Source organism: Cupressus sempervirens, chromosome 3 (genome assembly GCF_028749045.1).
Source record: "Cupressus sempervirens isolate cs-2001-9-10 chromosome 3, ASM2874904v1, whole genome shotgun sequence".
Classification (NCBI taxonomy): domain Eukaryota; kingdom Viridiplantae; phylum Streptophyta; class Pinopsida; order Cupressales; family Cupressaceae; genus Cupressus; species Cupressus sempervirens.
In genome coordinates this window covers 646,471,717-646,483,794 of record NC_143120.1, presented here as the reverse complement: position 1 = coordinate 646,483,794, position 12,078 = coordinate 646,471,717, and the positions used below count along the sequence as shown (strand labels likewise).

The 12,078-nt window shown below is 35.6% G+C and overlaps 1 protein-coding gene across 1 annotated transcript; it reads right to left on the bottom strand.

Annotated features, from left to right (window-relative positions):
* Positions 1–467: 467 nt before the first annotated feature.
* LOC149568356 (uncharacterized) lies at positions 468–1,193 on the bottom strand. The gene has a single exon (XM_089816718.1). The coding sequence runs from the start codon at positions 1,191–1,193 to the stop codon at positions 468–470; it is 726 nt and encodes a 241-aa protein (XP_089672844.1).
* Positions 1,194–12,078: the final 10,885 nt, after the last annotated feature.

Genomic DNA, 12,078 nt, shown 5'->3' with positions numbered 1-12,078 from the left:
TGAAGGACTTGTCTCAAATTTTCTTCATGCTCCTGTTCATTCCATGAATAGACCAATATATCATCCAGGAATATCACCACAAATCTATCCAAGAATGTACGAAATACTCTATTCATAAGGCTCATGAATATAGATGGGGCATTAGTGAGATCGAAAGGAACCACTGTAAACTCATAATGCCCATATCTCATGCGAAAAGCAATCTTATGGATGTCACTCTCCACAATCCTCAACTGGTGATATCCTAACTTTAGATCAATCTTTGAAAACACTTGAGCACCTTGAAGCTGGTCAAATAAGTCATCAATTCTAGGAAGTGGATAATGGTTCTTAATGGTTAGCTTGTTAAGCTGGCGGTAGTCTATGCACAACCTCAAGGATCCATCCTTCTTCTTGACAAAGACAACTGGTGCTCCCCATGGTGAGACACTAGGAAGAATGTGCCCCTTCTCCAAGAGTTCTGCTAGCTAAATCTTGAGCTCATTGAGCTCATTAGTAGTCATCCTATATGGAGCTCTAGATACTGGTTGGGCCCCTGGAACCAAATCAATATGGAAATCCACTGTCCTGGGTGGAGGCATACCCGATAATTTAGAAGAAAATACATCTCTAAACTCTTGTAACACTGGGTAATCCTCAAGACATGGCCCATTCTCGTCTCCCTCAAGATCATTAATGGTAATAGCATATAACTGACACCCTTTTCTCATACATCGCTTAAGCTGCATAGCGGAGATCATGCGGAGGGACACAGGTCTCTGAACGCCTGAAATCACTATAGGTGTACCATGATCATCATTATACTCCACCTCCTTCTTCCTACAATCCACCTTGGCATGGTGAGCACATAGCCAATCCATACCAAGGACTACATCATATGATCCTAAGGGGGTGATACGTAGATTTGCACAAGTAGTGATATCCCCAATTTGAATAGGACAATTCCTGACCATGGATCTAACCAATCCCTTAGCACCTGAGGCTAACTCTACATCCCAGCTAACATCTTGCTTAACTGCCACCAGCCTACAATGCTCCACAACTAAGGGTGATACAAAAGAATCAGTAGCTCCTGGATCAAACAATATAGATATACTACTACCACCAATAATACCTGTAGCCTCTATCACGGTAGCCTGATGCTCAGCCTGTCTGTCATCTATTTTTGCAAATACCCTATGAGAATGTCCCATGTCACCCACTATTGGTTCGGATGCAGCTATCCTCTGTCTATGTGGACAATCCTAAGCAATGTGACCCATGCTACCACAAGAATAACAAGGTCCATGGGTCTGAGTCTGTAATCCTGTAGATCGGGGCTGTTGGTGTCCCCTTGTCTGAGTAGATCCACTAAAACCACCTCTAGTGGGCTGCTGAGTCCCTGCTGGAGGTGTATGAGAAGCTTGTGATCTATGATCCTGACGAGAACCCTGTGCCTGCCTTTGCTTGGGCTTAGTGCCCTGGTATCCCTATGGAGGCTTCTGCCTCTGATCCTGCTATGACTGGGGGCCTCTAAAAGATCCTAAATAGTTTTGCTGATTTCCCTTCCACTGTGACCTAGGTGGAAAGGGGCTAGTACCCCGATGCTGAGATCTATCATGAGTATCCTGAGCCTTATTGCATATATCCTCTGCAATAAGAGCCCTCTCCACTGTAGCTCTGAAGCCTACTGGTGCTGCCATGCGAACCTGTCCTGCAATCGAGGGATTAAGACCTCTAATGAAATGGTTAATCCGGAGCTTCTCATCTCTCATATAGTCAACATAAGGGAGGAGCTCTAAAAACTTATTCTCATACTGTGTTACTGTCAATCCCCTCTGTTGTAAGTCATGGAACTCATCAATCTTTCGCTGCCTGTAATGCTCTGATAAATATATCTCTCTGAACCTTTGTAGGAAGGTATCCCAAGTGAGAGTGTCCATATCAATATCCCCCATAGCCTTCTCCTCATCCCACCATTTGGAGGCTGGTCCTCGCAAAAGGTGTATAGCAAAATGGGCCCTTACATTACTCCCAAAAGGACGCAACCCATAACATCTTTACAAACATAACAAGAAGGATTCTGCCTCTGAACCATCTGTGGACCCATGAAAAGGGGGTGGCTGAAGACGAAGCAATTCTTTAATCTTGTCTCGTATATCTCGGGGTTCTCTTGGTACAGGTCAAGGTTCTACCCCTGTTGGAGACTCAGGTTTGTGGTTAGACTCCCCCTCGAGCTCAGCATGACTCCCAATACGACTAGGTGGAGGACTCCTTGTCCTCTCTCTGATAACAGTCCTATGCTCCTCTGACATTTGCTGACTAGGGTGAGCTACTGCTGCAGGCAACCTCTGTTGTACTACACCAATAAGATTTTGGATAGCATCTAGAATGTCCTGGTTGGGGTCCCGGGGCTGTTCCCCCTGTCCAATCTCTATCTCTGGCCCAACCCTAGCTTCTTGTGCCATACTAGCACCATGCTCTACATTGGCATCCCGCTCTACCTGTGCATCTCGTGCACGTCTACCACCTCGTCCACACCTGCGGGCGTTATGAGTGACCACTGGCATCCTACAAAAAAAAGAGAGTTTAAGAGTCAGGGTCAAGAATCTTTAAAGTTCATTATTGGAGTCTCAAACAACTAAGACAAGGTAATTCCTCTTTTTTTTTTTCTTTTTTTTTTTGTGAGGAATCATGGCCAAAGTCAACTTAGGGTGGGTGTCCTGCCACCATAGTTGCTTAGCCAACATCCCACATTGGTTAGATATATTAAAGTGTTATCTTCCATTGCATATGCATATATGTATATTTATTTATTTATTTATTCATTCTTTTTAATTATTATTATTTTTAAAAATATTTTGTTATTATTATTTTAAAAAAAATATATTTTATTATTATTATTATTATTTTAATATTTTTTTAAATTTATTTATTATTATTATTATATTAAATTATCATTAATAGGTAACTTCATGGACATGAAATTATAATATCACTTATTCATGATTACTAACACATTACCACTTAGTTGCTTCATTATCACAAACTTATTTAAATAATTATCTCTTTAAGTAGTTTCAATAAAAAATAAAACTCATGTGGGCAAATAAAATAAGTGCATTTTAAATTTGTGTAAAAGATGAAGATGGCATGGTGGGAGTGGGATTTGAACACATGACCTCTTGAATTCCACCTTTTCCACCCATCCCACTAACCAACTTTCCCTCTTTTACTTTATGTTTTGAAATAGAAAACATTTTAATAAGGGGGATCCCATTTGAATTTGGGTCAAAGAGTCAACTTATGATCAATTTGAAATTCATTTCTTTATCTTTCTCTTCCAACCCTAACCCTAATTCGAAATTAGGGCTATGAAAAAGTATAAAAGTTATTTTTTCCTCTTTCTTATGTTATTTTTCATGTTCCTTCCATAGGGTTTCAAACCCTTATGCATTTCTTTGTTTTTTCCTCTTGTTATTGTGTGTATGCTTCTGTTTTTGTTTTGTTTTTTTTTGTTTTTGTTTTGTACAGGTACTTGAATGCTATTGGAGATGGAAGCAAGCTTCCATGGAGGATAAATGATGTGTATATGTTTATCTTTGATATACACACACATATCCTTGTGTGGATATATGTTTGAGATGGATAGAGCTCAATATTTGTAGAGGGATCCATGTTCAGCCATGCATGAGTTCTCTGATATATCCTATGACATTATTATGCCCATAATTTGTTGTAGGTTTTTTTTTTTTTTTTCATGGATATAAAGATGAGCATTTTATTATTAATTTATTGTGTGAGAGGGGGTTGTCCCTGGCCTTGCCTGTACTTAGTGATGAGCACACAAGAGAAAAACAAATTCTGTCATTTAAGAGTCAGTCATATTGCGTTAGCATTTTTAGAGAAATGAAATCGAATATTTTCAAACGCTTTCTGGGTTTTCTCCAGAAGGGGTCTATTCAGGTCTCTCGTGAGCAAAATCTACAAAAGTTGAACACACACAGAGTTACAAGTCTTTAATAAAAGCATCATTTTTTTTTTTTAGTTTATAGCATATTTTCTTTATTCATTTCAAAACTGGGTTTTGAAGGCAAGATCAAGGGCTATGCACAGCCATGCATGGATCCCTTGATACCATGGTCTGTATCAACATGCATATATGCACAACTTTCTTATTGTATTATAACATGTAGTTGTTCGGATTCATGGTTATATATATATATATATATTTTTGTTCTTTTTGTGTTATCACAGATTCATATTTTTAATGTCTAGTATTTGAATACAGTTGAAAAGAATTTCAAATCTACTACTTAAATTTCCTTTTCAAACCAACAAAATACTCAAAACTAAAAAACATATTAAGTTTTCTTTTTCAACAAACAAAATACTTAAAACTAGAAACATAATTTGAAACTGGAAACATAATGAGCCTAGGTCCTAGTTTTGGAAACCTAGGCTCTGATACCAAGTGTAGTGCACCAATATTATAGTCAAAGGAACCAGCAAATATAAATATATTTTTCTTTTTCAATGAAAGCATTTTTATTTTATTTTATTTGTTATATTTATTTTCCTTGATCTACAATATTGATGTACATTACTACAATACATTTAACTAACTTCACTAACCACTTTAGTTCCTTCCAACCAGAACATTATTTGAAATTCTAACAAAATGTCTTTATAACTAAATGTATCAATTTCAAATGGAGACACACATTTTCTCTTAGAATCATTTTAGAAAAAAAAATATAACAACTTTACTCATTTCTATATACTATAGGATAGTGCATGATATATAAATTTCTTTAATCACTGAATGTAGAAAGATATCAACAAGTACAGTCCACTTATACAGTCCACTTATACAATTTTCTAGCTTACAAGCTGTCATAAAACACAAGATTGGGAGTTACCCAAGGGTGACTCTCCCTAATACAATAAGAATTCACTTGAAAGTATGTTTTTGCTGCAAATGAAAATAAGACAACATCCTTCTTCTCTTCAAGTCTTCAATCCATAGATCACAACCTGTAGTACAACACACACAAACAAGCCCATGGTACTCTCCTCCCAACCTTAGGCCTTTCAAAGGCCACCCCCGAGCAAGGAGAACCTTGACTAGGTGGACATACATTACTAACAACCATTTACAACACAATGCTCACATTACAAAACTGTTCACACATTTTACAGTTGCCAAATAAAACCACAAAAATTCTCAACCAAGGTAGACCACTTAGGATCACATGTAGATCCATCTCAAGGGGTAAGGGTGGAAAATGAATGTTGGGGAGACTCCACCTGCAACTATGCCTTCATTAGGCTATACATTTTATATGCATGCCTTCACAAGGTAACCCGATACCACATACATGCCCTCACATGGAATCTTTACAATACTTATAACTCCAACAAGGTGGCATATGGGGCCCATAACACCCATATGGCATCCCTCTCCTACTCTAGGAGAGACTCTCACCCAACACATTCCCTATGCACCACTTACCCTCACAAGGCTCTCTTTCCCTCCCAAGAGATGAGACTCACCTTGTCACACCCAAAACAGAAAACTGCAACAAGAACATATGAATTCACAACACAAAGTAAATCACAATACACACATACACCAAAATTGAAACATGATCCCTCAACCTTACACAACACAACATTACAACACACCATATTACAACTACATTACAAAAAACTCACATGCATAACACAATAAAAATAATCTACTTGACAACAAGCTTTCATAGCAAGGGTACATAAGGTTACCAACCTGGTTTCCAAGCAAATTTGAGCTCCCTCTCTTTTTTTACCAGCAATCCTCCTCCTAAGCTATCTTCTTCTCCTTGTTTATTTTTTATTTTCCAAAATTTGCCCCACTTAGATTCTTTTTCCAGATCTATCCCAAAATTCTCCCCCCAAGAACTCTCCCTAAAGAATGTTTTCTTTTGATGCTTAAGTTTCCAAATTCGGCCAACTTGGGAATCCACAATTTTTGGGTGCTCTTTTCAATGCCTAGGGAAGCTTATAATACTTTAAAATGCCCCTACCTCCTAGGTATATCATATGGGCTTTAAAATAAGACCTCAAACTACCCCTAGGGATGGTGTAAACCTCCTAGAAATTCACAAAAGGTGTGTATTCGACCTAGCATGGAAAGAATCCCTCTTGGACCCATAAATACACCTAGGGAAAAGAAATCCTACCAAACCACTCCTTGGTTCACTCAACCACCTACCATCCCACTAAGCATGCTACAAAGGAGAACATGTGTCAAGTGACACCACAATACACACAATACACTTGGAAAGCCATGAAGAAAAACAAATTTACTTTTATAGAATCACAATAATACACACAAATTGGTTTTACAAATAAAATACAAGGGTAAAAAGGTTATACCCTCCTTAGGGTTAACCTTGGTTTTTCCAAACACCTAGCAAGGTTCTCCATAAATCCATGGGCTTCTTTCTTGCACACTTATTGTAAATATCAATAGTCCAAGAATAAGGTGATAAAATGATAATGTAAATATAAATCACATAGATTCTATCATCAACGAATAACATAACTAATATGAAATATGTATTTCCATTCATATCACATTACACACTTCACATTTGTAGCAATTCTCTAATCTAGATAGTAAAACATTATGGTCATTTATTCTTACAGAAAATTATGGAATTAATCTACCTTAAGAAATGCATCAAATATAATATAAGTATACAATTCTAGTTTATTCAAATGATACATGAATTCTTAATGTTACTCTAAATATTCTAATACATGATAATCTAGCGCCATATGGAGACCACAATTCAAAAATCAAACATTCACTTGAGTATAACATAAGCTTTAATCATGACATATGGATCATCAAGAAGGTAAGTAAGCATATCTGAATAACATCATAAAAACTACTTAGAATATTAGTGTCCTAGTAACATCATAAGGAATCATCATATAGCCTAATGATATAGGTATCAATGTCCCAATAACATAACATGAAATCAAATAGTCTAAGATTCAAAATATCAATGTCCATAGTGGGTAATAATGTGTCATCTAGAGTCTAACTATCAAAGTCCAAAAGAAACAAAATGTCAATAGTGCTATGATGGTCGAGGCGGGACATGACAATTTGAAACCAAGATGTAGAAGTAGAGTAGAGTCACCAAGTGTTTGAAAGTGAGCCTCTTAAAGGTTGAAATTCTAAAAGTAGCACTATCTTCTCAACATGAATTTGAAATTATTTTCTTTGACACTAGTGAACTAGTAGACTTAATAAATGCTTCAATTATGAGTCCCACTAGGTGTGCCAAAAACTATTGACATGATATTTTGCACCCTCACTTATAGTTTTTACTTAAAGGCAACCTCATGTAACATAGAAATAATCTCAAAAGTGTGAGCCTTTGCAATTAGAGATTGATTCTTCAGAGATGATGTGACTGCACATCTTAGCGGGTAGGTGTTTAGTTTCAAGTAATAAAGTTGCAACTAACCATAAATATAGAATTGAAAGTGGTTAAGACTAATCTAAGGTTAGGGTTATGAGACAACAAAATTCCTTGATTTCTCATTCACAAGGTTAACATCCAGGTTCATAATTCATGTGGTGACATTGTGATTACCTCTTGATTGCATAGTCATAAGGATTCAAGCTTAACCATGAGTCAAGATAGTAATGTTGCAACCTTTCCTTGTTCTCTTAGTCACAAAGGGTTAAGAGATAACCATAGTTTAGACTGTGAAGTGGAAAAATGCCTTGGGTCAATTCATCACAAGGTTAAATGCTAAAGCTTAGGTTCAAGTTGTGAATTAGCAATGAGAAGACATGTGTCTTGGTAGGCCTGATTCTTCTTAGACCTTTAGTCATATCATTACAAGGGAAAAGAAACTCCATCAAGTAAAGGTTTTTAAAATCAATTGATGCTATTTAATCAATATAGACTTCAACATTAAGTTGTGTTTTTGTGAGGGTTGATGCTAGCAGTCAAGTTCTTGACTTTCCTAGGATCACATGCATTTTTATGCTATGCTCAGCAAAGGTCATGAAGATGTGATGGCATCTAATAGGAAAGACTAATGGTTTGTAAAACATCACATGGTTAGTGAGAGGTTAAGCTTTTTAGGTTGTGAGGCTACAATATAGTAAGAATTCAAGTTGTGAATATCTAAGGAGTCCATCTGTACTTAAGGCCTATATTGTTGCATCGTTATGGAGGGTTAAAGGATAAATCTAGCCAAGGAAGTGATGATGAAAATGATTCATTCAAAAATTCATGGTTTTAATTGATGATTAATGAAATAGACTACAAGGTTGTGGTCAATGTTGAGCAATTAGGTTCATAGGCTCTCGCAAAGTCACAATGATAAAGATACTAAGGTCCCTAACTATGGTGATGATTCAAGAGTAGTCTATAATGAAAAGACATGGCTTTGTGGTTTCATAGGATCAAATAGCTAACAGAGGAAACTAGTTGTGAAGCCATGAAATGGGATAGTCAACAAGTCAAAGAAAGAAAGAAAGGCTAGTGACGTGGCAAAATATTTGAAAGGCATTAGGCCATGTGGTAGGGTTAGTTGATTGACTTTAGTTGATTGATAATATGGCTGATTTGGTGTAGAGGAGCGATCTAATGCAATTTATTAATGTTCAATATGTCCTTGATTTCTTATAAACACTATTTTGAGTGTTCTCCATGCTTGGTAGATGCAAATTTCATCCTTTCTACTGCTTAATTATCCATCTAGCCTACTAGAGTAGTAATGGCTGCCATTTTTTGTCCCTTCATGCTCTAATTTACATGCAAAGATTAGATTTTCCACATTTGAGTGTGTGTTTGATTAGGTATTTCTTGGATTGGAATAATGGTTTTCTATAACTATAGTAAGTGGTTGAGTCCTAGTTTTTACAAGAGATTTTCTCAATTATGCTTGAGCTATAAAACCAAGTTTTGTTACCCTTCTAAGGGCCAATCTTTTCTCTGATTCTATAGTAGTAGTATTCTGTGCTCTATTATTTTAATTCCACTTTTTCTTGTGAATGAATATAATTCTCAATTATATCTCCTTCTTCCATTAATATATTGTGAAACATTTTTTTGATTATATTGATGTACTTCTTTCATTCTTCGGTTATATGTTGTGTCAATTTGTCTTTTAATGATATAGATTGAAGTCCCTTCATTATAAAATTTCATTGACTTATGATCTATGCATGATTGTTGAGTTAAAGCTAAGATAGAATCTATGTATCTGAAGATTATATTGGTGAACTGTGCTCCCTTGAGTAGGGATAAGATTGAACAATACTATTTGGTGTATCACCCCTCTTAGATTAGAATAGGTAGTTTCCATTCATGCATTCCTTCTCCCTTTTCCTCTCAAAAAATAGTTATATGCACCCTAATAGTAAGGAATCTGGCCTTCTCCAAAGACTCAATCTCTAATTGCAAAGTCCCACACTTCCAAGATTGTTTCCATGTTACACAAGGTTGCCTTTAGGCAAAAATTTTAAGTGAGGGTACAAAATTTTGTATCAATAGGAACCAAATGGATATTTAGAAACAAGATGAATTTGCAAGGAAAATTTGTGAGGAAAAAAACTAGTCTTGTATGCAAGGGATATTGACAACAAGAAGCCATAGACTATGAGGAGACATATGAACTATCATGTCCCCTTTCCAACTAATTAAAAATAATAATCTTTGCTAAGGCAGGCATGCTCAAAAAGGTGAAGTTTCGGTAAAACAAGATAATATTTGGAAATCAATGGACTAATAAATGAAAAATATTATTAAAATATGTTTTATTAACCCCTCTTGGTCATGAGTTAGGGTTATGCCCTCTTTTAAAGAGATTTGGAGGCATTTCGGGCTTATTCCAGAACTTGATTTTTGCTCATTACTTTGTTGTTCTTCAGAGGCTACCAAACCTGTGGACAAGGAGACCCAAGGATGGGAGTTTTCAGGTTTCTATGAAGGCTAAGGATGGGATTTTAAAGCCATTCCATGTGCAAGCTCATGCAGAGTTTGCCCTTGTGCTGAACAGTGCAAATTTGTGAGTTTTCGAGTGTGTTTTTGTAAGAGTTTGGTGTTTCTAGTTGAGTATTTCATATCATTTTGGGTTGTTTCTATATTTTAGACATTTAGATGTTAAAATAGAGCTGAATATATGTATTTGGTCATGGTTATACTTCTGTGATAGATTATTAGACTTTTTGTGGTGTTTCTGGGCTATTTTGTGTTGTTTTTGGGAGCCCGATGAGCATTGTTTTTGTCCTTCATTTGGGAGCTTTTGTGTAAACTCTATATAGATCTAGAAATTTCATTTTTAAGGCTGTGAATCTAGTGAAATTTCTATAAAAAAATTTTCTTTCATATTTATTAATAATATGTGAAGCTATGAAGTTTTTGGCACTATTTCGGGCATACTTGATTTGGGTTTTATTGAGAAATTGGTGGATCTTTGAAATATTGGTTATTTGATTTCAAAAAATCTGATTAGAGGTGTTAAATATTATATAAAATAAAAAAGGGGACATTTCATGAATGTACAACTAGAATGGAAGCAATAAGGATGATCTTGGCTTATGCAGTGAATAAAAAGTTCAAGGTTTATCAAATGGATATTAAATTAGCCTTTCTGAATGGAGAACTTGAAGAGGAGGTATATATTGAGTATGCTGAAGATTTTCCTTTATCAGAAGACAAATACATGGTATGAAAACTAAAGAAAGATTTATATAGTATAAAGAAAGCACCTAGAACCTGGTATGCAAGGTTGGAGAATTATTCAGAAAAGCTTGGATTTTCTAAAGGTATGACATATAGTAACTTGTATTTAAAGAAGTTGAAAATAGTTTACTGGTTATTGTAATATTTGTTGATGACATAATTTTTGGAGGTAATGATGATGGAAGTGATGAGTTTTCTAAAGAGATGAAGAATGAGTTTGAAATGAGCATGATAGGAGAAATGAAGTTTTTCCTAGGATTGCAAATTATACAAAATAGTGATGGTATTTTCATTTCACAAGCTAAGTACTTAAATTATTTGTTGAAAATGTTTGGTTTGCAAAGTTGTAAACCTATCGGTACACCTATGATAACTGGTCACAAGTTATCCAACAAAGATGAGACACCTACAATGGAGAAGAAGAAATATAGATTCATGATTGGAGGATTGCAATATCTAATTCACACTAGACCCGATATAACAAATGGATTTGGGACTGTAGCTAGATTTCAAGTTGATCTTAAGGAATATCATTTCCTAGAAGTGAAGGGAATATTTAGATATTTGAAAGGGACATATAACTATGGAATTTGGTATGAAAAATAGAGTGATTTCACTCTATGTGCATATACTGATGTAGATTGGGCAAGCAGTATGGATGATAGAAAGAGCTCCAGTGGGGGAGCATTCTTTCTTGGAGGAAAATTGGCTTCTTGGTTAAGCAAGAAGTAATATTTTATTTCGCAGAGTACTACTAAGGCAGAGTATGTTGTAGCAGAAAATAGTTGTAATCAAGTTATGTGGATGAAGTAGATGTTGAAGGATATCAGAATTGAGTTTGAAGAACCTGTTATCATTTGCTACATGATAACACAAGTACAGTAAGTATGTCTAAGAATCTTGTATTTCCTTTTAAGACTAAGCATATTTTTATCAAGTATCATGTGCTAAGAGAGAAAGAAATAGAAAAGGAGATCATATTGGAGTATGTGAGTATTAAAGATCATATTACAAATATCTTTACGAAGCCTTTTCCTAAAGATACATTTGAGTACTGAAGAAGTATGCTTGGGGTTATGCCCTTTCCTACTTTGAAGTAGATGATGTTGAGAGTGCATTAGTCTAGTAGTATAGAGCATTATTGTTAGCCTGGACTAAATGTTGATGCTTCCCACATGGGGGAGTATTTGTGATGATCTAAGTCACTAAGGACTCTTTGTATTTTGTATTGAATAATATCTTTGGACAATTGAGCTAGTTGTAGACTTGGAGAAACATATTAGCAATTGGTATTTATCAATTGGTATGTAGTAACATTAAGATTGAGGTCTTTGACATT

What these genes read in the sequence shown, in the direction of transcription:
- LOC149568356 (XM_089816718.1), bottom strand. Translation starts at nt 1,193, where the DNA reads ATGGGACATTCTCATAGGGTATTTGCAAAAATAGATGACAGACAGGCT.